General features: G+C 38.2%; 1 protein-coding gene across 2 annotated transcripts in view; it reads left to right on the plus strand.

Annotated features, from left to right (window-relative positions):
• The window catches only part of LOC126161616 (phosphatidylinositol 4-kinase beta), a 248,239-nt gene extending 222,252 nt beyond the window's left edge, over positions 1–25,987 (plus strand). For both annotated transcript variants that reach the window (XM_049917570.1, XM_049917571.1), the window contains exons 4-12: positions 2,049–2,166; positions 2,254–2,552; positions 2,793–2,923; positions 11,181–11,411; positions 14,029–14,253; positions 16,439–16,824; positions 18,863–19,081; positions 23,505–23,752; positions 24,784–25,987. In XM_049917570.1, the coding sequence (XP_049773527.1) occupies positions 2,049–2,166; positions 2,254–2,552; positions 2,793–2,923; positions 11,181–11,411; positions 14,029–14,253; positions 16,439–16,824; positions 18,863–19,081; positions 23,505–23,752; positions 24,784–24,968 (2,042 nt within the window). In that variant the 3' untranslated portion in view covers positions 24,969–25,987. The remainder of the gene's footprint in view (positions 1–2,048; positions 2,167–2,253; positions 2,553–2,792; positions 2,924–11,180; positions 11,412–14,028; positions 14,254–16,438; positions 16,825–18,862; positions 19,082–23,504; positions 23,753–24,783) is intronic.
• The last annotated feature ends 522 nt before the right edge of the window (positions 25,988–26,509 follow it).

The raw sequence follows: 26,509 nt of genomic DNA on the forward strand, positions 1-26,509 counted from the left end.
CCAGATGGTTAGTTTTGTCAGGGCTGGCTCTCCCAGGGCTATCAGTAGTTCTAATGGAATGTTGTCTATTCCGGGGACTTGTTTCGACTTAGGTCGTTCAATTTCTGTCAAATTCTTCACACGGTATCATATCTCACATTTCATTTTCACCTACGTCCTCTTCCATTTCCATATATTGTCCTCAAGTACATCACCCTTGTATAGAACCCTCTACACACTCCTTCCACCTTTCTGCTTTCCCTTCTTTGCTTGGAACTGGTTTCCCATCTGAGCTCTTGATATTCATACAAGTGGTTCTCTTTTCTCCAAAGGTCCCTTTAATTTTCCTGTAGGCAGTATCTATCTTAACCGTAGTGATACATCCTTACATTGTTCCCCAACCATCCTTGCTTAGCCATTTTGCACTTCCTGTTGCTCTCATTTTTGAGACATTTGTATTCCTTTTTGCCAGCTTCATTTACTGCATTTTTTATACATACAGTTTTCATGGTGGATCACAACATATAGAACATAGGATTGACATTATGCACTCTTTGACAAAGAAATGTTAATGTACTGGATTCTGAGTGTGAACTTTCATGTAGTACATGTTAATTGTGAGTTGACACAGACTGTCATGGATATGTTAACAGAACGATTGCAGCTCATGGATTCTGTAACATTGGTGTTGCCTATGTAATAGTTGTACATTGACTCACACAATGGAATTAACAAAATATGACATGATTTACTACATGGTAATGCTAAATGATTGCCAAGCCCAGACTAAAGATTTTTGGGTGAAGTGGAGTACATAAAGACTAGTGCAATGACATTTTGCGACTTGGATAATTACATATTACTTTACAAAACTGCAAGGTTAATAATCAGTAATGTTGGTGATCTGTTGGTTCCATCAGTAATCTGATTTAACTAAATGACAACTGGTTAGGGAAGTGTTAAAGTTGAAGTTAATAGTTGTTTAATACACTATATGCCTTCGCGGTGAATTCTCTGTTTTCAGGTAAAAATCAAACTATGGAAAATCCAGGATGGAATGTAACAATATTATGAGAGGAAAGTTGAAAGTTGCTACTCACTACATAGCAAAGATGCTGAGTCACAGATAGGCACAACAAAAAGACTCACACCCTGAGACTGCAGTCGTGTGTGAGTTGCATTTGCACGTCCGCATGTGTGCGCGCGCTGTTGACAAAGGCCTTAAAGGCCCAAAGCTTTAATTATGAGAGTCTTTTTGTTGTGCCTATCTGTGACTCAGCATCTCCGCTATATGGTGAGTAGCTATTTTCATGTAAAGTTGTCATGTTCAAAATTTTACTGATTTAGTCAAATTCTTAATTAGTGGCTTAATTAGATAACCAAATGCACTATCCAATGCAGAAAAATTAGGGTAACTAAAGTATAAAGGCAAACTTAGAAATTAAATAAGCTGAAGAACTCAAATGACAAAAGTACTTACAATTAGTATTTTGACAGTTTTGTGTATATGCAACATATACTTCGCTTGTTTTTTAGTAGAACACAGTTGAATTATAAGAAAAAAATAGTTATTTAAGAGAAGTAGAATAATAGCAGATGGAGTAACTCCAGTTTGCTATGTTTCAGTGTGACTTTCCAGTGTGAGAAATGTACTTCAGATGATTGTCAAATCAAGGAATTTAATTTGTGCATTGATTTTAGTTTAACCTGTTTGAATATTACCCGCAAGAGAGCATCACAGAAATGTTCAAAAATCTGGATAGGCAGATGCTTGAAAATAAATTGTTTTGGAAGCTTACAAACAGTGAGGAATCTAGGACTATATTACTGCCTTCTACATGTTGCTTCCATTGGGACCTCAAAGACAAGATGAGAATAATTACCACATGTGCAGAGGTATTTGATTTCTCACTCTTCCCGCACTCCACATGTGGATGTGGATGGAATGGGAAGAAACATGAATACATGGTACAGAGGGATGCCGTGCAAATTGTGAATGTTGAAATAGTACAAGTGTACACACGTTTTCTAAATTGTATGTCTAATTAACATTTTTATTTCTCATGCAGGGAACAAAATATTCAGTTTTCCAGACAATGAAGTAGATTTTTACTTGCCACAGTTGGTTAGCATGTACATACAGATGCATGATGTTGCTGAAGTAATACACCCGTACCTTATACACAGGTAAATTTTTAATTGCATGTTTCACCATGTACCGAGATCTGTACATAAAAATTGCATCTTATGTAATAATGTGTTTCTGATCAATAGGTGTAGAAAGTCTGCTGACTTTTCTCTGAAGTGTGCCTGGCTCCTTGATGCATACAGTTCAGATGCTCATTTACCATCGAAGAAAAAGTCCCATGGAACAAAGTTGCGTAATCATATTCTCTCAGATGAATTACGCCCTCGAGGTCATCAACAGCATAAACCAGACCAGCCTGCTACAGTTCCTCCTCCACCTCCTCCACCACTTCCTCTGCCATTATCAGTTGCTAAGAAGACACATCAGCGATCTCGATCTGATGCTACAGGACTCTTTCAGAGTTGCAAACGCATGCTGTCTTCCGGTAAGCAAATTTCAAAGTTAGTAAAGTTTGTGTTCGGTTATATGTTGTTTTTTCAGCAATGACATTGTTTACAAAAATGCATACATATAACTTTATTAAGGAATATAAACAAAACTGATAGTTATGTGATTTGAAGTGAATACTGTGATCTTAGAAGTTTTCACTGCTTTATTTATGTGTAGCATAAGTAATCCATAGCTGAAGCAGTCAGTGGTATTTTCTATCACCCATGTTTTGCAGGTTCAACCAACAAAGTCTCTTTAGGTGACTTAGCATCTGGACGTGCATTTGACAATGGTTGTACCTGTTTTGACACCTGTCAGGGGGTCGTTAATGATCTCAAAGGAAAGAAGACGGATTGCACGTGCAATGTAATTCATTATTATATTATGTTTTAGTCTTATTTAGCTTAGCTTCAGTATTGAATCCACACAAAACTGATGGAGGTTAATGTTTATAATACCCGTTTTGCAACACCCTATTTCTTGAAATGTAAAGTCATTTGTTGTTGTTGAATGGTTGTCCTTCAAATTTCGTTTTGAAATTTGGGTTGGCATCACAGTCATTTTACTGCTTACTTAGTAAATTTGTGCTTCCAAACATAATTTACACAGCTTAAATATACTGTTTGTATTAACGGGCTTGTTTGTATATTTATTACATTTATCAAATTAGCACAAAAGGTAATGTTTAATGGAGAAAAATGCCAGGATGTTTTGTGGTCCAAAATCCCAAGTTAACTGTGAGGCACCTTCTTTCTCATTGCCTTTGCAAACTAATTTACAGGCCAGAAAGGCAATGCTATACTACATCCAATAGAACCATGCTATGTACAACACTGCAGTATTCAAGACAGAATAGTTGGATAGACTATCAGCTTTCTTTGTTGATTTGTGCAATGTACTCATGAGCAATTGAATTAAAAATATCTTTCTTAGTAGTGGGGAGCGCCACTTTTTGTCGTGCTGGCCGTGACAGGTGTCTTCAGTATATATTTCAGTAAGAAACTGAAAGTGTTGCAGAGTCATCCTGATCAACAAACACACTACCATCACCCCACCATTCACGAAGTTTGGACAGAAAAATCGAAGATGTATACTTCATGTCCTGGTGTCTGAGAAGTGCTCAGTAGGATTCAGGTTGAGTTATCCTGAGGAGGAACCACACAAGCACCCTTACATCTATTAAGTGCTGGAATTTGGGATTGGTAGGGTTCAGTGTCGATGTGCTGAAGTCGTGTGATCAAGGATGCTGTAGAGGAACAAATGGAAGCACATGGTAAAACATTAGGTTTCTGTATGATGCAACAGTGAGAGAGGTTGGCAGATGCATTAAGGGTTCCCACTTCATCCCATGTAAATATCTCCCACACAGGAATATGTCCAGCATCTAGCTGTATAGCATTCTGCAAACTAGTGAGTTGTATCACCTCATCTACGAGGTGTCTCTGGAAAGTAAGTACCATTTTATTGTACTGCCACTGCAGCAATGGTGTCACAGTTCCACACATTCACACGCATATTTCTGTTTCATTGTCTTTCCACTGATGCCTTTAAAGCTCTTTTGTGCTATGTGTACATTTGATAGTAATCTTTCAAAATGTTATGGACAATCTCTGAGCTCATCGACTGTGAAGTGCAATCTGTAATACAGTCTTTGAACACAAAGAAGGCTAAGCCAGGTGAGATTTGTCAACTTTGAGTTGTGGTGAAAATGCAATGACTAATGGAATGCCGAGGAAGTGGGCGAGACAGTTCAATGGTGGATGAACCAATGTTCATGACAAAGCATGGAGTGGGCAGCCTTCTGTTGTCAGTGATGGTTTGGTTGAGAAAATGAATGAAAAAAATGAAAACAGAGGGTTCACAGTAAGAATGGTTTGTGATGACTTTCCACAAATTTCAAAATCTGTTGTGCATAGATTGTCACAAATCATTTAAATTTTTGCAATTCGTGTTCCATTTGGGTTCTGAAAATGCTTATGGATGTCCACAAAATGAAGTGACAAGACAGTGCTTTGACATTCCGTATGTGATAGTGATGAGGGGTATGAATTCTTAAACAGAATTGGGACCAGTGATGAAACTTGGTTTTGCCATGTCATTCCAAAATCGTAACAACAGTTGTTGGAGTGGGTGCACTCACAATCCTCCAAGAAACAAAAATTCAAAACAGCATTGTCAGCACAAAAAATTATGCATTGTGTTATGGGGCAGGCAGGGCATTCTGCACTCAATGCGGTACTATACTGTGAAACATTAGGTAAATCTCTGCTCACAGCAAAAGGGCATGGAATGTTATCAAGACGTTGTGTTGATTCATGACAACACACATTCTTGTTCTGCTGGTGTCACTCAAAACCTTATTCAGCAATTTGGTTGGGAACAGATTGATCACTTGCCATACAGCCCCAATCTCTCAACTTCTGTCTACCACTTGTTCTTGAACTTGAAGCATGATTTGGAACAACACAAAAGATGGTGTTCAGCAGTGGCTTTCTTCATTGGCAGCATCTTTCTATGAAGAGGGCATTGAAAAGTAGGTATCCTGTTGTGACAGATGTCTGAACAATGGTGATAACTATGTAGAAAAAAATTGAAATAATCTTTCTTGTAAAAAAAAATTCATTTGAAGTTTTTTCCTATAACAGTACTAACTTTCTGGACATGCTTCCCCCCCCCCCCCTAAGTTTACCTTAACCTACTGTTGGCATGTACCAATGTGAGCCCTATATATAGAGCTTCCAGTGGCAGTGTTCACATAAAGTCTTTTTATGCCCAGTGTTGTTTGGTGAGCAGGGATCACTTTATTTCTATTTGATTTACACATCAACTTCTGTAGGACCAAATTGAGAAGCAAATCTCTAAGGTCGTGGAATGTATCAGTACATGAAATTACAACATAAAAGTTATAACAGACAAAAATAAAATGTTTATAAACCTGCAAAAAAGTCAATCCATAAGTTTAAGTAAACACAATCAACAGTACAACAAGAATCAGCTTAATTTTTCAAGGAACTCTTCGACGGAATAGAAGGAGGGACCCATGTGGAAACTCTTCAGTTTTGATTTGAAAGCACGTGGATTACTACTAAGATGTTTTAATTCTTGTGGTAGCTTATTGAAAATGGATGCACCTTTCTGCTCGAGAGTTAAGGAAGTCTGATCCAAATGCAGGTTTGATCTCCACAGAGTATTAACTGAGTGAAAGCTGCTTATTCTTGGGAATATGCTAACATTTTTTAACAAGAAATGACAGTAAGGAATATATACATTGAGAGGCCAATGTCAAAATACCCAGACTCGTGAACAGGGCTCAACAGGAGGTTTGTGAACTTACACTATGTATTGCTTGAACCACCTGTTTCTGAGCCAAAAATACCCTTTTGTAATTTGAATAGTAACCCCAAAATATACTACCATATGATATAAGCGAATGAAAATAAGGAAAGTAGACTAATTTTTGTATTGCACCTGTGAAGCAATAGGTTGCGTACCCCGCAGCAGGAAGGTGGTTCTCGATGGTATGGCTGTTCACCAGTAATCCTTGTGCAGCATTGAATTAGCAAGTCATATGCTGCATTGTGGACAATCTTATCTGTTGGTATGATCTACAATAGTCAGTGAAGACATATGTCATCAATAAGTTGTTGGCCAGACGATGCTTTCCTCTAGGTTAAAATACAGTGCACTCTTGCTGTGGTGGCATGTGAGATGTGCAGTGTCTGTTTTGTTTTTCTAGTGGAGTGTTCCATGTATTTGGCACCAAGGATGGGGCTACAATCAGATGTGTCAGTATTCAGTATTGCACATTCTGCACTCAGCTAGCATGCCGAACTATTTCATTTATCATTGTGACAGGTATTTTAACTCCCTCTCCCTCCCTCCCTCCCTCCCTCCCTCTTCCCCCCCCCCTTCCAAAACAGCAGCTGTCTCTAATTTAGTTACTAATGCATTTGAAGAAACATGTTAGACAAATATGAACTTAATCTTCATTAATTTGCAATACTCCTTTATTCAAAGTATTCACGAGAAAGAGATCAATTTTGGTGGTGTCAGAGGAAGTTGTGAAAAAGAAAAATGTACATTCTTGGCTTCTTCAATCACTCTGACTTGCCCAGACTAACATTTTAGAGGATTTTCAAAAATTTGTCAGGAATGGTAAAAACAAATACACTGATTATGTTGTAAATTAAATTTGTTGTAAATTAAATTTGTAGAAATACACTGAAGTGCCATAGAAACTGGTATATGCGTGCATATTCAAATAAAGAGATATGTAAACAGGCATAATACGGCACTGCGTTCGGCAATGCGTATGACACCTCCATCCAATCGTGTAAATAGTGCATTCCAACGGACTTGGGCAATGCCAGCAGGGCAGTCCAACACTCCACATGCCCAGAATTGCTACAGTCACTCCAGAACACTCATCTGAGTTTAAACGATTCCACTGGCCACCAGACACTCCAGACATGGTCGTTATTGAGCATATTGGGGATGCCTCATAATGTGCTGTTCAGAAGAGATCTCCACCCCCTCATACTCATACGAATTTATGGACAGTGCTGCAGGATTCGTGGTGTCAATTCCTTCCAGCACTACTTCAGACATTAGTAGAGTCCATGCCACATCATGTCACGGCAGTTCTGCATGCTCGGGGGGCCCCTACATGATATTAGGCAGGTGTGCCAGTTTCTTTGGCTCTTCGGTGTATGTTAAGATTTATTGTATCTTAGCAAGTGGAGAAAGGTAATGACAGTTTAAAAATGCAGTTGTAATGTCATCTGAAAAACTTGTATATAAAATTTTTAAGTGTATTTGCCTGTCTGTTTGCCTGTCTATGATAATTTTGAAACAGTTTTGCATACAGTGTGTCTCATCACTGTTAGCACACCACCAGCAACTTACCCTCTTCGAAGATTTTCCACTCTTTTCTGCTTACTTCAGTATACACTATATAAACATGTCGGATATGTCTTCTTTTTGGCTGGTGATATTTTGTCAGGGAAGTTTTAGCTTGTAATCTACTTGTACTGGTTGCAAAAAAAAAAAACTGTTATTCTGTAAGTTTTTGTTGCCTTCAAAAATAAAACTGTTCACTAGCTTCATAAGAATATCTGCTAATATGCATTCTTTTTTCTTTCATTCACATTCCTGGTTTCTTGATGCAGGACTAAAGCATTGGTGGTACTAATCATAAAGAGATGAAAGAATAACTTTTTCAATACTTCAGCTGTTCTCATTGAAATCAGATTTGTCAACATGTATCTTGTAAATGCTACAGTCCAGGGCAGCATTGGGCCTGGTCTTTGTAATAGACCCTATTGGTGGCTGCACAGTTACATGAATGGTGGGCACAGTGTGACATTTAGGCAGCATTAATATGTCTTTTGTATTCCTCCATTTTATGCACAGCAGTTGCTTTTGTTGTCTTCTCAGTTTGTTTGACAACACTGCATGAAGAAATCTCCTTCCTGTCCACCATACAGGTGTAGTCAGCTGTTGCCTTTCGATCCCAGAAGTAATCGAACACAGCAGGTTTATACCAGTCCATGTTCACAATAAAGCCCTTGTCAAAGTAGTTCTTGATGAAACCGTTCAAGAGAGCCGTAACTCCTGATTCCTCTCTTCACTACTCAGTGTATACTTCCATTCTCAGAAGCTAATCTGTTGACACTTCACATACCTGAAATATTTTTGTACCCTAATTCTTTTGCTTGTTTTTCAAGAATATGATGAATTTTATACAACTTAACAATGGCAGTAGCACATAGTGTAAATGAAGACAAGACAACATTTTGAATTATCAGTCACAATTTGGATGGTTGCTAGATATGTAATACTCATTGTTGCAAACTTGCAAGATTGCTTTGAAATGATCATGACTCATAATACTAGCAGCAAAAGGAGTGTGGAGAACTGGATTCTTCAAGCAGTAGTCATTGCATTTATGATTTTCTGACATGCATGTAAATACTAATAACAAAGAAACAAGTAAATCTCATTTACCTTCATTATTCCCCACTTTTCCCTGACACTTTTATGCTGAAATGTATTTCGTCTTCATCTTTTTGCAGTAATACTACCTGCATATTGATTTGTCTCAGTTTTTATAATTCTTTACATTTCTGGTGGAATGAACAATGAAAAACAATAATACACAGTTGATTTGACATCAAGAAGCTTCTTGGGAAACAGGAAGTGCAAGCAGTGCACCCACGGTACTCCATCCAAGTTCAGTATTGATTTAATATTTTACGTTTTTTTCTGAGGTGATGAAGTTGAAACAGGAGGCTGCAACTATTTGCCATCATTGTCTTATTCAGCTATTGGAAATAATACAGTATATCTTCAGAATCATTGAAACCTGCATACAAATCACCCATTATCCAAGTCCCCTGAGATAGAGTTGTCAAACAATTCATCTAACATTCTTGTAATTTTACACGTGTCTAAATTCTCCATTATAACTACCGGAGGTGTATAATACTTGACCATACATTAGAGCCAAAAGTGACAGGTCCTCTACAGGTTGAAACAAGCATAAGCAGGTATGATATTTGCCCTTCAGAGAGTAACAAAATAATTCACAATTTTTCCAGAAGAGGACAGGGCATTCTTGCATGTGTACTGCTGCCCACTGGCTCCTCAAAGGCCAAGTTTTGTTGGCAGAAAGGTAACAGCAGATTTTTTTTATTCTTGCTGAATCAGGTACCAACTGCCATTTCCCTTTCTGTTGCTCCAGTGAGACTTGGGCTCTATTGTCAAAGTGTTATTGCTCAAAGTTATTGCTCATCAGTGTGGGATCCGTACCAGATCCAGTTGACAGAGGAGATAGAGAAGATCCAAAGAAGAGCAGCGCTTTTTGTCACAGGGTTGTTTGGTAGGCGTAATAGCGTTACGGAGATGTTTAGCAAACTCAAGTGGCAGACTCTGCAAGAGAGGTGCTCTGCATCGCGGTGTAGCTGTTGAGGTTTCGAGAGGGTGCGTTTCTGGATGAGGTATAGAATATATTGCTTCCCCCTACTTATACCTCCCGAGGAGATCACGAATGTAAAATTAGAGAGATTCGAGCGTGCACAGAGGCTTTCCGGCAGTTGTTCTTCCCACGAACCATACGCGACCTGAAAAAAGGGAGGTAATGACAGTGGCATGTAAAGTGCCCTCCGCCACGCACTGTTGGGTGGCTTGCAGAGTATAAATGTAGAATGTTATTAGCTTTTAGCTCAAGAATGTATACTTTTTTTCACCACACCCTCAGACACCATTAAAATTAAGCTATCTGGTGACACTGGATTGAGTGAAAGCTGTCTCTTTAATATTTCAAAAGTTGCATGAGAACAAACATAGAAGAGATGTCTGTTTACAATTTTGAGACACTGATTATAAAAAGTTATTGACAGATCAGTGTTTACAAAATGTTAAGTTTTGCTCATAATGAGTTATTAAAAAAGTGAGATAGTGATGTTTGGCCTGATGAGATAAATAATATGGCCAGTGCATAATTGAGTAATTTGAGAGCTGCCAATGTTAACCAAGATTTGTTCTTAAAGATAAGGCACATTTATTCGGGCATAAGTAAATTGTTTCTTTCTCTGAAGTGCTGAAAGTTACTAATATGCAAAGAAGTACAAAAATCAAATTAGCACACTTTGTTCACTTGAGGTTATGAAGATTCATATAATTATAGGAACCTATCTTCCTTCCTTCCTTCCTTCCTTCCTCCCTCCTCTTCTTCTGACTCTTATTTATTTAACAAACATAAATGTTGTGCAACAGTAGCAGAGTTTGAGTGCTAAAATACTATGTTTTTCTCTTTGTTACCTATATGTTTTTATTGGTTTACTGTTCTGTAACATTGTGTTTTTACAGTGGAAAATCCAGGAAGAAATGTAACAATATTATGAAAGGGAAAGTTGCTAGTCACCAAATAGTGGAGATGCTGAGTCGCAGGTAGACACAACAAAAATACTGTCGCAAATAAAGTGTTCTGCCAGTAAGACCTTCATCAGAATTATAAAACACACACAAACACACACACACACACACACACACACACAAACACACACACACACACACACACACACACAACTGAAGTCAACAGGCAATGGAGGTCTCGATTGCCTGAGACTAGTCATTTGTGTGTGTGTGTGTGTGTGTGTGTGTGTGTGTGTGTGTGGTCTAATTTTGACCAAGGCCTTACTGGCGGAAAGATTTATAGATTTATTTGTGACAGTCCTTTTGGTGTGCCTATCTGCGACTCGGCATCTCTGCTATACGGCGAGTAGCAGCTTTCCTTTTCATACTATTGTTACATTGTATTCTTACTTATACCTACCATAAGCAGAGTACACAATCTTTGTGTATTTATACACATATCTTTGTGTATTTATAATGTATGTATACAGTAACAGTTACGGACAGACCTCAAAAAACTGTTTGTGGGTCACTGTGAAAGTGGGAGAGTACTTATTGTACACTGTCACTGAGACATTGATATTAAAATGCGGGGGTCTTGCTCTTCTTCTTGCTCTCATCCCATTCATATTTAATGAGTTCTAGGCAAGTGTTTACATGTTTTTGGGAAAGTTTCTTTATTCTAATTTATGTAAAATATTGATTCCAGGCTCCACGTCTGGCTCCTCAGTTGGAGTTCCTCAAGGCACTAATATCAATAGGCAAACTTTTGAGCACAATTCCAGTCAAAGAAGACAAGACTACAAGACTGCAGGCAGAGCTATCTACATTGAACTTGAATCTGCCAGCACGGGTATGGCTGCCCATTCATAGTGAGGTACCTCACCACATTGTTAGAATACCACCCCAGACTTCTGCTGTCCTCAATTCAAAAGACAAGGTAAGTGACATGGCTGTTATTCCTGCAATAATTCTGGTGTATTGTTTCAAGTGAAAGTAATATGGTGGTAGAGCAAACTAATTTTAAAAATTTGAAAGTTACTGACATTTTCTTTCATTGAGCTCATTTGCCCTTATAAGTTACAAAGGTTAGTTCATTGCATCCCCCATAAAAGGAGGTCATCCGGTGACAGCTGTTATCTGTAAATGAACTTATTATCCCATTGTTGATTGTCTTAAGTGTTTCCAGAAATCATTTAAAAATTGCAGCACACTTCTTTCCATCAAAAGCAGCAAAGAACTAAGGTAGTTTTTAATGGTTTTAGTTTGCTATTATGTTAGTGTGATCCTGAAGTAGAAATGCTCCCGAAATTTTTGTCCCTTCACTAGTGTAAAAGTTACAAATAGAACCATTGCTGTGGCAAACATGTTTTTAGAGCAATCATTTTCTGTCTGCTTGTGTCTACAGTCCTGCAGTATTAAATCTAACAACAGTCCAGGCAGAAACTGTGGTCATTTTGGAGTAAAATTGGCAGTCCTCATTGGGAGATAAGAGGAATGCATGATAATTCATTGACATTTGATTGCATATACCCAGTGGCAGGACAGTATGCGGACAACTTTCGTATTGAGAATTTAAGCAAGTCTCCCATGCTTTGACTTAACCTCAGCTTGCAAGCAAGCATTATTCAGCATGCTGTGATAGCTACAGCAAAAAATTGTTCCATTACTAAAAAAAAAAAAATGCTACCTGTATTGTTGTCCCTCTTTACTTACCTAAAATTATCTTACCCATTGCTAACATAACTTTTTAGCCATAGCAGAAAAATGTCCTAACCCACATTGCTCTTATTCTTAATATTAGCCTGAGATTCATATTCATCTGTTTGTTGTGTGAAGGATTTTGTGTTCTGAAACACAATTGCAAATATTTCTTTGCCAGTAGCAGAATATGGGAAGTTTCTTAGTATGTGGAGCATCAGTAGTGGTGTGTGGCACTGAAAGATATATGCACATAGTTTTGGTTAATAGGACATGTATTGAGGGCGGGAGGGGGGATGAAGCTTAAAAGAGAAAATTATGTAAACTGCAGCAACCTAAAATCCTATAAAAATGCGAGTAACGACTGGGTGTGCCATTTATGTCCTGAACAACGTCACATATTTTATTTGAAGTATTGAGCACTTTCACTCTTATATATTTAACTCTGCTGTGTGTGTCTTTCCCACTCCTACTGGATTCATTCTTGGTTGGTTGCTGTACTCACTTCACATATGGTGTTACTGTTTTGTAGTTTTTGTCACATTGCCAATCTGACTACAATACCAGTAGCCCATACTTCTTTACTTCGATCAGTTTTATCCAGGCTTATAAATCTTGGTGACATCACGTTATCCAAATGAACAGGGCATTTTCCACTTTGGCTGTATTGATTTATATTTCATCTTAGTTGCACAAATTTAAATAAATACAGCCAAAATGTAGAAAATGCCACATTTATTTACTAAATTTATGGCTGTGCTATGAAGAAATTTGGAGAAGCGTAACTTCACCTCTGGCATAAATTTGTGTACTGTAGTCTTGGTCCCATACTAATTTGCTTGATGCCACTTTCCATGAAAGAGTTCTTCAGGAAATCCACTAACAGATAACACTACTTTCCTTAAGTTAACGACTCCTCCTCTAATGTGAAATGTATCCCATTATCCATTATACTGAATAGATCTTAAATATCGGCAAATTTTTTCCATTGTCAACTGTCACTAGCTTTGCTCTCACTTCAAGTTTTTACATCGTTCATATTGAGTTCTAACAGTTCCTCGGTGAGCATTTTCTTTTACACAGCATTAATGACAACAATACAGGCATGAAATTAGGAGGGTCCTTTGTGTGCCACACTGCTCTCTTGGAATCGTAATCTATTGCACACTTTGGTTTTCATTTAATGTAGGTCACAGTGTCTGTAGCCTATATCATAAAACTTATGATAACCTTCTATTTTCTTGATGTTCTTAAAAACAGAGCAATTTGCTACATATGGCATCATAATGATAGTTATGTGTGACAGCTTTTGATACTCTCTATCAATTAATCTTTAGATTCTCTTCAGTATTCACAGCCTACCTTGCATACTACTTCCAGTCCCATTTTCCTACTTTACACTGTGTCTGCTGTAGGGATTGTTTTGCACTCACCATACCATGAAATTTTGACTACTCTGAATTTTGTAGTTAGTACTACTATCTTGTACCTATGACCCCAGGTTCTTTCCAATAATACTATGTATAGCAACCCATTCATTGTTTTGCTTTGCTTTGAGATCCATTGTCTTCGACTTTCTGTGATGTGAATACTGTTCTTCTTGCTATAGTTTGTGTTTGGTAAGAATGTCTTCTGCTTCATATTAGTAATTTATAGCTATTAGCCTTCTAAAATGTGATAATATTTTATTCTTTTGAATTAAGTTGGATAGTATGCAGCAAAAAAGTTTTCTGTGAAATGACTGATTTTATTGGCTTGTATTGTTACTTCACACGGAAATATCCATTTTTGTGAAGTCAGAGCCCTGTAGTTGTTTCACATTTTGTTCCAGTTGTTGATTGCTTCTTTTGTTGCAGGCTCCATATATTATATATGTGGAAGTACTGGAGGTGGATGACATACATACATCACCTGTGCCAGCAAAAATAATGAATACTTTGCGACCTACAAAGTCTGAGGACAACCTTGTAGCAGAAGTACAGTGTGAAAGTTTGTCTTCATGTGCTTTTAGCATTTATAGTAGTCCTGATGATGATACAGCAGACTGCTGGTCACAGGAGGATGATGAAATATCGCAGCAGGTATTATGACAGTTGTATTTGTTTGTGATTCTTCATCTTTGTGAGCATTTGCAAAAATGGCAACAGATAACACATTGGTTAGTAAACTGTGACCTCAAATATAATTTTTAAAAACTGGAAATGAAAGATACAAGTATAGGCTAAGCAGATGAACAATTCAAAAATGTGAGACTGTATGTGAAATAGCAGATATTTTCTGCTGAATGCTGTTGATAGTTAAGATGTTAGTGATTGTGAATAAAAACTGGGTGAGTCGTAAGAATGTTTTCATATGATGACTGTAAATGCTCCCCATTTTGGAACTTCACACTGATCTGAACTGGAAATCATTAGACAGTTCATTTTTATAAAGGAAATAATTTTCTTGCATACACAATTTTATTTTATTTCGAAATAAATGCTTTATTTCATTATTTAGCAATTTGCTAATTTCACCCCATTGGGCAAACTAAATCACAATAAAAATGTTACATTTGTAGCAAGTTAGGGTGGGTCGCATTGAGGGGGGGGGGGTTGTAGGGGGGAAGTGGCATTTGGTAATGCCCTTAATATTGTGAAGTAGCTTGTCAATGCCCAAGGGGGTCAAAACTAGCTGATTGCTAAGTAATGACATAAAATGTTTGTTTGAAAGTTGAAAGTTAAGAAAATGTAGACAGAAAATGACAATATTATGAAAAGGATAGATTGCTACTCGCCTTTGGTGAAAATGTTGAGTCACAGACAGGCACACCAAAAAGATTGCTTAACAAGTAAGCTTTCGGCCAAAAAGGCAACCAGAGAGAGTGGTCATGTGTGTGATAGCTGTGTGTGTGTGTGTGTGTGTGTGTGTGTGTGTGTGTGTGTGTTTGTTTGTCTAATTCAGAAGGAGGCTTTTTGCTGAAAGCTTATTTGTTTAGTAGTCTTATTGCTGTGCCTCTCAGCAAGTCAGCATTTCCACTACATGGTGTGTAGCAATCTGTCCTTTTCATAATATTGTCATTATTCTGTCCATTCCTTTAAGAAATGTACAGTATTTGTGAACCCATACATTCAAAATTTTATAGCCAGGTGTAAGATTTCTGGAGGTTAGTCCTGGAATTGAAATTGACCATGTCTCAAATCTATCTCACATGCATCAGGATGTAGTGTTTCCTTTCCTCGGGGTTCTGTCGTGAAAATATAAAATAGAAAATCTGACTGGGTTTTGAATTTTGGTGGAATAAGTTACGGATAAGGCGGACTTCGTATTACTGATGGAGATTGTACTGTAATTTGACCGTGCATGGCAGACCGGGTCGGCAACACTGCAAAAAGCGACTGTATGGAAATAGCATCAGAAACTAATTGAAATTTACCTTATAATCTTGTTAGAAATGCAGTACTAATTACAATATAGTCTTCATGGCTGTCCTCCTAATTTTAGGACGACCCGTCTTTCACTTTTCTCCGTCTGTTGAAAACTTCTTCAAGTTGTCACTGTCATGATCAATTTACAAATTTGGCGATAACCACCTCGAATCACTATTGAAACAACCTCGCTTTGTAATATAATTTTAATTTCCATCCAAAAGCACATTCAACACAGCGCCGAAAAATACACGTCTTTCGTATGAAGACGAGAGAGAGAGAGAGAGAGAGAGAGAGAGAGAGAGAGAGAGAGAGTAATCAATTAGCTGTTAAAAACAAAACCTACGCAAAAAAAATTATAAAATCGGTTGCTGGCGCAGCGCTCTTCTGTGTGTGCGATCGTGAGGAGGTGCGGTAGTCAAAGTACCATTACAAGGAGTACCATTCTGTTGCACGTTTATACTATGCAGCACAGGTCATGTGCTCAGTGGCATGTTTAACTGTGCTCTGTCATCTTGTACTTCTTATCGTTGTGACTAACAAATGATAGCTGCATCATATGCACTGTAATGCAGAGACTGTGGAGTGCTCATTTTAAGGTGACCGTGATGAATGTCACTTGGTCCTGTGTAGAAATAATTACCTACCTCCATAAATCATTGTTTTATTGTTCGCCATTCATTTCTCAAATCCCTTTGAAGGAATCTATGAAAAACGTGTGTATTGCTCTTGTTTCTGCATCTGTATGGTTGTAATTAAAACTTTTCTCTTGTGTGATTCTGGTTCATGTCTGCCATAGCCATTTGCTGTATCAAAAGAAATAGTGTTCCCACCACTAACAAACTGCTCTGACTTTCAGTATATGCAGCTACGGAAGCCAATGGATCGCGACACAATATCGCAGCTGAGCCAAGAATCAAGTGATTCGAGGGAGCCACCTGTGTTTATAGCAGCTGGTGACATCAGGAGGCGGCTTTCAGAGTCATTGCATGATCAGAGGCGAGCAGCATTCACACATGATCCTGAAGACCCATCAGCAGCTGCTCTGAAGGAGCCCTGGGAGGAAAAAGAGAGGAGGTTGCGTGAAGCTTCACCATATGGGCATTTCAGTACATGGCGTTTGCTGTCTGTCATTGTAAAGTGTGGTGATGACCTTCGACAGGAACTTCTAGCTTCACAGCTCCTGTCCATGTTAAAAAGGATATGGGAAGAGGAAAGAGTACCGCTTTGGGTGCGTCCATATAGGTGAGACAGGTTGCTGAAATGTTGCAAAAATAACCATTAGCAATAAACTCTTGTGTGTTAACTTCAGGGTGTCCAGAGGGGTTACTGAAAATTGTAGCTTTGTATTAAATAGTCAAATAAGGAACTGTCAGTTCTTAGCATTATCTGTTGTATGTATTATAACTAATAAGTGAGCAATTGCACAAGTTAAATACGAGGGCTATCCACAAAGTACATTACGTTTTGGAATTAAAAATAAAGTATTGGAAATTTTTTTAATTATATACAGATGAAAGCCACACTTAAATACTACTTTTCTACATAGTTGCCATTTAAATTAAGGCACTTATCATAGCGATGGACGAGCTTGGAAATTCCTTCGTCATAAAATTCGGCCGCCTGCGCCTTCAACCACGTGGTTCTCTTCTTGAAGCTGTGCGTCGTCATCAAAACGCTGCATAGCCAACCACTTCTTCATTGCTGGGAATAAGTGGAAGTCACTCGGTGCCAGGTTGGGACTGTACGGCGGATGAGGAAACAACTCCCACTTAAAAGATTCGAGAACTTCAGGAGTGGCATTTGCCGTGTGGGCCCGGGTGTTGTCGTGAATCGACAAGATCTTTGAGCCCAACTTTCCCCTGTGCTTGTTTTGTATTGCTCTTCTGAGGTTGTGCAGAGTTTGGCAATACCTTTTGAGAGTTTATTGTAGTGCCTCTTTCCAGGAAATCCACAAAAATCACACCTTTTCTGTCCCAAAAGACAGTCGCCATCACCTTCCTTGTTGACATTGTCTGCATGCATTTCTTGGGTTTTTGGGGGGAATTTGTGTGCCCCCACTGCATTTACTGCAATTTTGTCTCGCAGTTCACATGGTTAACCCATGTTTAGTCACCAGTAACGATGCGATCAAGTAATAAGTCGCCATCTTTCTCGTAAGTCCAAAAACGTTAACGCGGCAGCCATTCGCTGATTTTTGTGAATCTCTATCAAGATTTTTGGTATCCATCTTTCACAAAACTTGTGGTAACCAAGCTTTTCGGTAATGATTTCGTGCAACAAACTTCGTGAAATTTGTGGAAAACTCATAGAGTGTTCCGTTATTGTGAAATTACGGTTTTCACGGACCGCGGCATTGACTTTTTCGACAAGTTCGGCAGTCACTATGCTGGGTTTTCCACTTCGCTCTTCGTCCTGAACGTTAGTTCCACCATTTTTAAATTTTATGACCCATTGACGCACTCCACCGTCAGTGATTGTTGTCCCCATACACTTCACAAAGCTGCCGAAAGATTTCTATCGGTGTACAGTTTTTTGCAGTCAGAAACCTTATTACAGCGTTCGCGGTATTTTCAATTAATGCTGACATTTCAAACTGTCACAGTAACTCAACGGAGTACAGCACGAACCTCTCACTAGCACGGCAGGATGCCGACTGGACAGCGGAATGCCGTGACACCAAGATGGCCGCGCCAGCCCCGCCCCTAACATTGTGAAGGGGAGCTGAGAAACACTCCAAGCCACATTGGGAACAGCTGTAACTGCCTTATACAGCTGTTCAAGAAGCCTCTTGTAGCTGTTCGGTGAATGACCATTATTTTTGTCAAATCATAATGCTTACAGAAGAGTTTTAATGAGATAAAACTTCAGGGAGAAGGTTCCCCAGGTGAAAACTGAGGGCTAATCATTAAGTTTTAGTTACCACCAAAAATCGATCTGTGACCACAAAACTTGACGATGGTGTTGTCTTTGAAACTTTCCATTGAAATGCATTGCATAAAATAGAAACAAAACTCAGCAGAACACCCATAAGCATACTATTAATCATCATTATTTTCAGACAGGAGCTGCTGTGAATCCCTCTGCAGAGTCATGACTTATTAGTTTCTTTTGTATGTATGTTATTTATTTCATTGGCTCTTGATACACAAACAGTTGTTATACATTGCAGTCGTACCTGATTGGGGGAAACCAGGATGTACCTTGTAAATTTGTGAGATTAAAAATGCTTCCTCATTATTTAGTTAAGTGACTTGCTCATCTTTCATTTTTGTTTTTCCAGGATTCTGTGTTTGTCTAATGACAGTGGGCTCATAGAAACTATACCAAACACAGTTTCATTACATCAGATCAAAAAGCACTGTCAACTTTCACTTCTTGAGTATTTTATTCGAGAGTACGGACCTCAGAATTCTGAAGCATTCCTCACTGCTCGTCAGAATTTTGTTGAGAGCTGTGCTGCTTACTGCCTCGTCTGCTATTTGATTCAAGTCAAAGACAGGTAAGATTAGTGTGTTGAAATGTATGTATGTGCATCTTAAGCATGTTAGACTGCATAGATGAATATGGCTTTGCCTAACAGTCTTAGGGTAATATACAGCCCTATAAATTGTTAATGTGTCAGATCAGAGTGCTAATTTCCATTTTGTATGTAACTCTCATTCCCTTTGTTCCGTCTCCTTGCACATCTTTACAACAGTGTCATATACTTGTAATTAATTTTCTGTGAATGCTTCTTTTGCCACGTGTTCGGTCTGCTCTTTGCTAAGTCCAGCAGCATTATACAGTGACCTGAATGTTGTGGAATCTTTTCCTTATTGTTGTAGGTATTTAATGACACATGGCAATTTCAATCCTTTCTGATTCCTTTCCTGCCAATATTCTTTCATCTTTTTACTATGACTTTGTTTTCTTTCTCCAGACTGTTTCACTCTTTTTCTATTGCTTGGTGTTATCTTGGAATCTTTCCGACTGTAAAACTACTATTTTGGAAACATTTTGTGTGTTCTGCAGTTTCAGCTTTGCATGGTGTAATTGAATAATCCATTAAATTTCATGCATGCAGACTCCATCTCTTCTACCAATATTTCAGCAGCATATTATCCAACCATCGTCAGAGAGAATCTTGAGAACTATCTCTTTGCTCATTCTCAGGGGGACCAGAAGATGCAGCTGAAATGTTAAACAGAAGAGATGGAATTTGCGCAGCTCATGCACAACAGTTACTGGACTATTTTGTATGCTTCTTCTTTCATGTCATATGTTTTTTAATTATTTTAAATTCTCATATCCAAATTGTATCTTTCTGTTGTGCTTCGGTATCTGTTTCAATAGCCTGTTATCATAATTCTTTATGAAATCCCAAAAATGTAAGCTTTCACACAAAGTCCTCCTCCTAAAACAGAACACACACACACACACACACACACACACACACACACACACACACACACACACACACTACTGTCTTAGAGTGCTAGATCCCGACAGCAGACTGCCACTGCATGTGATGAGAGTGGCAACCTGCTCGACTGGTGGGTGGTGAGAGACGAGGCGGCATGGCCTGGGGGTGGGGAGACAGTGATTGTACTGTTGGGGTTGGGGAGATGCTGTGCTGCCTGTGGGAGTTTGCAGGGACATGGTGGGCTGCTAAGTCAAGAGTTAGGGGAGCTGTGCTGGAGGGGGCGGGCAGGGAGGAGATAAGAGAAGTAGAGAAGGGAAAAAGCCTTGTCGATGCATCAGGGGTGTATAAAGCATATTTAGTGCTGGAGTGGCAGGAGAGAAGGGGATGGGTAGATGGAGGAAAGGGAGACTAGCAAAGGTTGAGGCCAGGGGAGTTATGGGAATGGAGAATATGTTGTTCATAGACCATCTAGAGGAATCCTTTCTAACCATCCAGAATGCCAAACCCTTCATCTGATTCAGATTCATTGACATCCTCTTCATGATTTGGACCAAGGGAGAGGTCCTCCAGAAGCTCAACACAGTCATCTAGTTCTCCCACGATTCACCTAGTTCTCCTCAATCCAGCAAGCCAGCTTCCTTTATGTTGACCTCCTCCTCAAGGAAGGCCACATCAGTACCTCTGCCCACGTCAAACACACCAATAACCAACAATACCTCCACTTTGACAGTTGCCACTCATTCCATACCAAGAAGTCCATTCCAAACAGCCTAGCCACCCAAAGTTGTTGCTTCTTTAGGTGATCAGTCCATCCTCAAATATGCCAAAGGTCTCACTAAGGGCTTCACAGACCAAAATTACACCTCCAACTTGGTCCAGGAATAGATCTCCCATGCCTTGTCTCTTCAGTCACCTACCAACTCCTTCATACCCACTGTTTGGCCACAAAGGAGCATTCCTCCCTTAACTCAGTACCAACTAGGACTGGAGAAACTGAATGACATCGTCCCCATTACCACCCCCTCTCCCTCCCGCAACTACAGTGGTATTCCACTGTCTAATGAACCTACACAATATCCTTTTCCATCCTTATCCCATCCTTATTTCATCCCTATTCCCAACCTCTTGCCTCATGGCTCATATCCTAGCAATAGACATAAGTGCAAGGACTTGTCCAATACAACCACCCACTACCACCCACTCCTGTCCTGTCACAGGCATCTCCTCGCCCATCAAAGGCAGTGCTACCTGTGAAAGCTGGTATGTGATCTACAAACTAAGTTGCAACCACTGTGCCACTTTCTGTGTGGGTGTGACGACTAATGCACTGACTGTCCGTATGAATGGCGAATGGTAAACTGTGGCCAAGAGACAGATGGACCACTCTTGTGGAACTCTCCCTACAGCATATCCTTCCTTCCCAAACCTGCCCAGGCCTCAACTTTAGTTAGTCCCTATCCTCTACATACTTCTTTCCTTCCGTGCTCCCACTCCAACATTACACATGCCTTATATCCCACCGATGCACCTACAAGTCTTTTTCTCCCCTTCTCAACATCTCTCCTCTCTCTTTCCTCCTATCCCTTCAACCCACCCTCCCCTTTCCAAACCACCCCTCCTCAGCACCTACTCCTGACTCTGTTTGAAGATCCTGCATCGACCACAATTAATCAGGATCCTCTTCCTGTTGGCTGATGACCGGTGCTATTCATGATGTTTTCCCCCCTTAGAAAAGTTCACTTTCTTTTACAGAAATTAGCAACTTCGCTATTGTGGGGTATTCCTTCCATTTATAGTACCCTTATATGTGCCGACAAATTGCATCGGATTGGAAAGAATCAGTACCTGTAACAGGATGAGGCTGCTTTTCTTTCTTTCTGGAGTACTTAAAAACACACTGTTTCTCCCACAGGGGCTTTCTTCCTTACTGTTTACTTCACTGTCGTGTAAGTCTTGAAGTAGCACCCCTTTCCTTATAACTGTTCTTTCACTGAGTCCTACAGTTTTCAAGGTACACTCTAAAACTTTATCGGCAGGAATCGACGCATGCCCAGGAACAGAAATAAATTCTTTTCCGTGCTTGTAAAACTCGTGCGTCCTCTGTAGCAATTCCAAAGCCTGACTATTTAATGGCACTCCACAGTGCAAAAGATTGTTGCATGGTGAACGACATCATTTTGGTGACATTGTTTAACAAACAAAAACTGTAGTTGAGGTGGTTAACACAACATAACAGCAGGCGTTCGCACACTAACATACAATGTTTACACGGAAGCCAGCAACGTCGACGCCGGAACTGGCTTTTGTTTGGTGCTGTTATTGGTTCATAAAACGTGGCTCTTCGCGTTCCTAACTTGTTTGTTAGTTATACTATGGCACATTGGGAGTGGCCTTGAAGTGACGTGTTTCAGCAGCTTGGGTATAACTTGCATAGAGGCATTCTCGGCTCAGTTCTGTTATTGTGTGCTAGTTTCGCAGTTTTGCATGGACTCTCTTTTACTGTATATGTTCTTGATTATTCTGTATGTTTTTTCAAGTACCACCTATAGCAAACAATTTTTAAAACTTTTTTTTTTTTTTTGTTATCTCCTAGATACTGTAACTTTTAAAGCTTTGCTATTTGTTCATAAAAACCATTAAAAATTTATGTTTTTTCGTGTCAACAATAAATTTATTTTTCACTTGCTAACTTTCCAAAAGGCTGATTTTTGTTTCTGCTAAATTTTTTGAGAGTTAACTGCTCATCATCTACATGTTCAAGACAGCCTTCGTTAATAAAGCACTCCTTCCCTCCCTAGTTTATTGGTGATACCTAGTATTACTTTTTTCATTTCAAAATTCTACTGCTGTTTTCTGACACAGTTATAGATGCCTTGCAGGTAAACTGACACTTTACCAGACAACTGATTTTTTTAATTACTAGAAATTTTGACCAGGAATATTATGTCCACTTTCATATTTTTAAAGTCTCCATGTTTATGATAGCTTGAAAGAATTAAAATACATTTGTTTCATTTCCATAGTTCTAAACATATGTAGAATAACATACCTGTCCCAAAAATTGGGATTTCTATAGTATGTTGTCACTGCAGTGAACCGGTAAAATGGGGTAATTTTTAAATGTGCTTGTTTAGATGCACCACATCTTGCAAGCTTTTGTAAAAAGAAAGCTTGCAAGCTGTAGCTGTGATTTAGTTACTACAAAATTACATTGATTGCAAATATAGTTTTTTTAACATACATCAGGTTTAATGACACATGCAGATTCATTGGCTATTTAAACATTTATTTTTGGTAACTCACAAATATTATTAATAGCACAGTTATGTGATACTTGCTAGTAATATAGTAGCAAAGTAGCAGTTGTGTTTGGAATTAGCGGATAAAACATTTTAAGTCAGTCTTCAGTAAATGGCATTGTACTATCATTAAATAGATTTGCCAGTCCTTAGTTTGTTAAGAGTAATTGCAATTCTCATTTTTGTTGATTATTGGTTCACGAAGAATGATTATTTTGCAGGCACAATGGCAATATCCTCCTGAATAACGAAGGTCGTCTTATACACATTGATTTTGGCTTCATGTTGTCAACTTCACCAAGAAACCTTGGGTTTGAGATGTCCCCATTTAAGCTCACTCAAGAGTTTGTGGATGTGATGGGAGAAGAAGACATGTTTAATTATTTTAAGTTTTTGATCCTGCAGGGTTTAGTAGCTGCAAGAAAGCATATGGACAAAATAGTCAGTCTTGTGGAGGTTATGTGCTCAGGTAAGTTGCTTCTAAAACATAGAAATCATTAACGAGCAGAAAAATTGCATTGTTGTTAATGAGTATGCAATTCCCCCACCCCCTCCCTCCTTGGAAAGTGCACAATAAATTGAAAATATATTGCAATGTGTGTTCGGCTTTTATTGACTGATTACCTTCTTTAGTTATGCAAAAAGGAACAAAAATGCTCAAAACTTCATCAGTAAAAGCAGAAAGTACCTGATAGAACTTTTCAGTTTGTAGTATGAGGGAAAAAAATGATGGTAACAATTGCTGTGGGAAACAGTCATCCAAACTATATACGTAACTTTTAGAGTGACAACTTGGGCTCAAAACAAATGTAAACATGACAGTAACCATTGCAACAAAGTTAAACTGAAAGTGGGACACAGAGAATAGAGAAACAACTGGTAGATGCAGACTCTATGATAACAATAATGATGTTATATGACTGTCTCACCGTTGTTTGAAGTTTTTGATAGTTTTTGAGAGAAACAAAGGCATATTAAAAGAAATTGACTCAGTGGGACAGTTTACTCAGACAGCAGTTTGAATACAATGTGAATATTAAGTATTGTTGTTGGCAAAGTAATAATGAAACATATTGGAAGGGTAGGTTGTTGTTAGAGCGTAGAATGGCAGTTGTTAGCGGGGACAGTTGTGGGATAGCAGTTGATGTACTTTATTTTTCTTGAGAGCTGTCCCTGTACTGCTACAGAAAAGATTTCCTAACAATCAGTATTCGATGTTAACAAGTTTCTCTTCTTCAGAAACAATTTTCTTGCTATTACCAATCTACATTTTATATCTTCTCTACCTCTGCCATCATAAGTTATTTTACTACCAAAATAGCAAAATTCATGTACAATTTTTAATATCTCATTTCCTAATATAATTCCCTCAGCATCATTAGGTTTAACATGACCACATTACATTACCATTGTTTTGCTTTTGTTAATACATTAACAGTATCACTAATTAATTGCTAAAGGCGTAATAATTGTATACTGTATGTCTTAATTCCCTTTTAGATTCCCAGCTACCATGCTTGAAGTCTGGTGCAGTTACAGTACAAAACTTAAAGAAGCGCTTCCACATGAGCATGACAGAAGAACAGCTACAAGTGCTTGTAAACAATCTTGTTGAATCAAGCATCCATTCTCTCAGCACTAAGCTGTATGATGGCTTCCAATATTTCACCAATGGGATCTTGTGAAGTGCTGTGTTTGTGTAAAGTATTGTTCGCAAAAGTTAATTGAAATTCTTGTTGTTTGCTGTAAGACATTTGTTCCTCGCATGTGAAAAAGTTGATTATTAAATTCAGTTTTAAAACGTTCAGACAGTTTATTAATTTACTGCTCTTTGTATGTTGTGTAAATAAAAATTGTAAAAAATATTTTTGTTCATAAGGAGGAGGTGGCTGCAGATGTGTGGACTTGCTTGACTTTACCATGTAAAGTGTTACTGTGCACATTTGCTAGGTAATTCTGGCAAATTATAACTGAAAGGGTACTTTATAGCAACCCTGAATTCAAGAAAAGTCTGGTAATACTGGACTGAACAACCTTATTGATCAATATGTTGTTTGTGGTATTATGAACACAATATTTACTGAAGTTGCAAGAAAAGTAAAATGCTTCCCATATTTTATAATTGTTTTCTGATGTGATATTAGTATAATAATAAAAAAATGATTACATCAGTGAGGGGTGTGCCTCATTCTGTAATAAAATATTAACACTATAAAGTCAGGAGCAATGGCTACTTTTCTTAGACATGGTTGATGATGTTCGGAAATTCTGATTTACAAATGTATTTTGTCCTGTTACTGAAGTCATAAATTATTACTGTGTACTCAAATTTCAGGTGAAAGTATTTGGTGTCAGATATTTTTGTCTTCTGCTGAGAAATGCAAGCAGAAATAAACCATTCCTGGCAATACACAGGCTTAACTTAACCATATTTTAATCATTATACATATTAAGATTTAATGCTGAAAAATTTTTATGGCTCTGTGTCTTTTCATATGAATAAATGAAATACTGATTGTCTGACTATGCAGATTTCAAAATTGCAAAGAATTACATCAGCATATTGTTAAATACTCATGAAGCTACAAAAAAAGAATCCATTTTAATGTTCTGGAGCTCAACATTTCAGTCATAAAAATAAGTGTGTGTGTGCGTGTGCGTGTGTGTGTGTGTGTGTGTGTGTGTGTGTGTGTGTGTGTGTGTGTAAGGGTGCATGTTGGCGGTGCACATGACATTCAGCAAAAATGTTAATCCTTTTTAAAAAAGAGAAACCAGCGGTACTTTTGTTTAAAACCATTTTAGCCAATCAGTGGAATTTTAGAAGTTTGTCAGATACTCAGCAATCAGAAAGAACTTCTTCATTCTAACTTATATTTTTCAAATTCTATGTTATGTATGAGATTTAGAAATTTAATTTCTTTTCAAATTAAAAGGATACATTACTTCAAAGGAAAAACGTAATTTTTTTTAATATTCAGTAATTGATTGTAATATTGCCTTGCCATTAGTTAAAAATGTACCTTATAATTTTTTATCTAGAAATATGTGGATAATGCAGCAACATTGAAGAAATTCATCTTACTTCCATTATATGATTTAATTAAAATATTATTGTTTGTAATAAAATTTTGTACCTTTAAGTTAGTTACCAGAATTGATCTGAACCAACCTAAGGTATAATTTTGTTGGGGTTGTAGTTAGTAATAATTATTTCTTCCATTTGCAT

Source organism: Schistocerca cancellata, chromosome 2 (assembly GCF_023864275.1).
Source record: "Schistocerca cancellata isolate TAMUIC-IGC-003103 chromosome 2, iqSchCanc2.1, whole genome shotgun sequence".
NCBI classification, from domain to species: domain Eukaryota; kingdom Metazoa; phylum Arthropoda; class Insecta; order Orthoptera; family Acrididae; genus Schistocerca; species Schistocerca cancellata.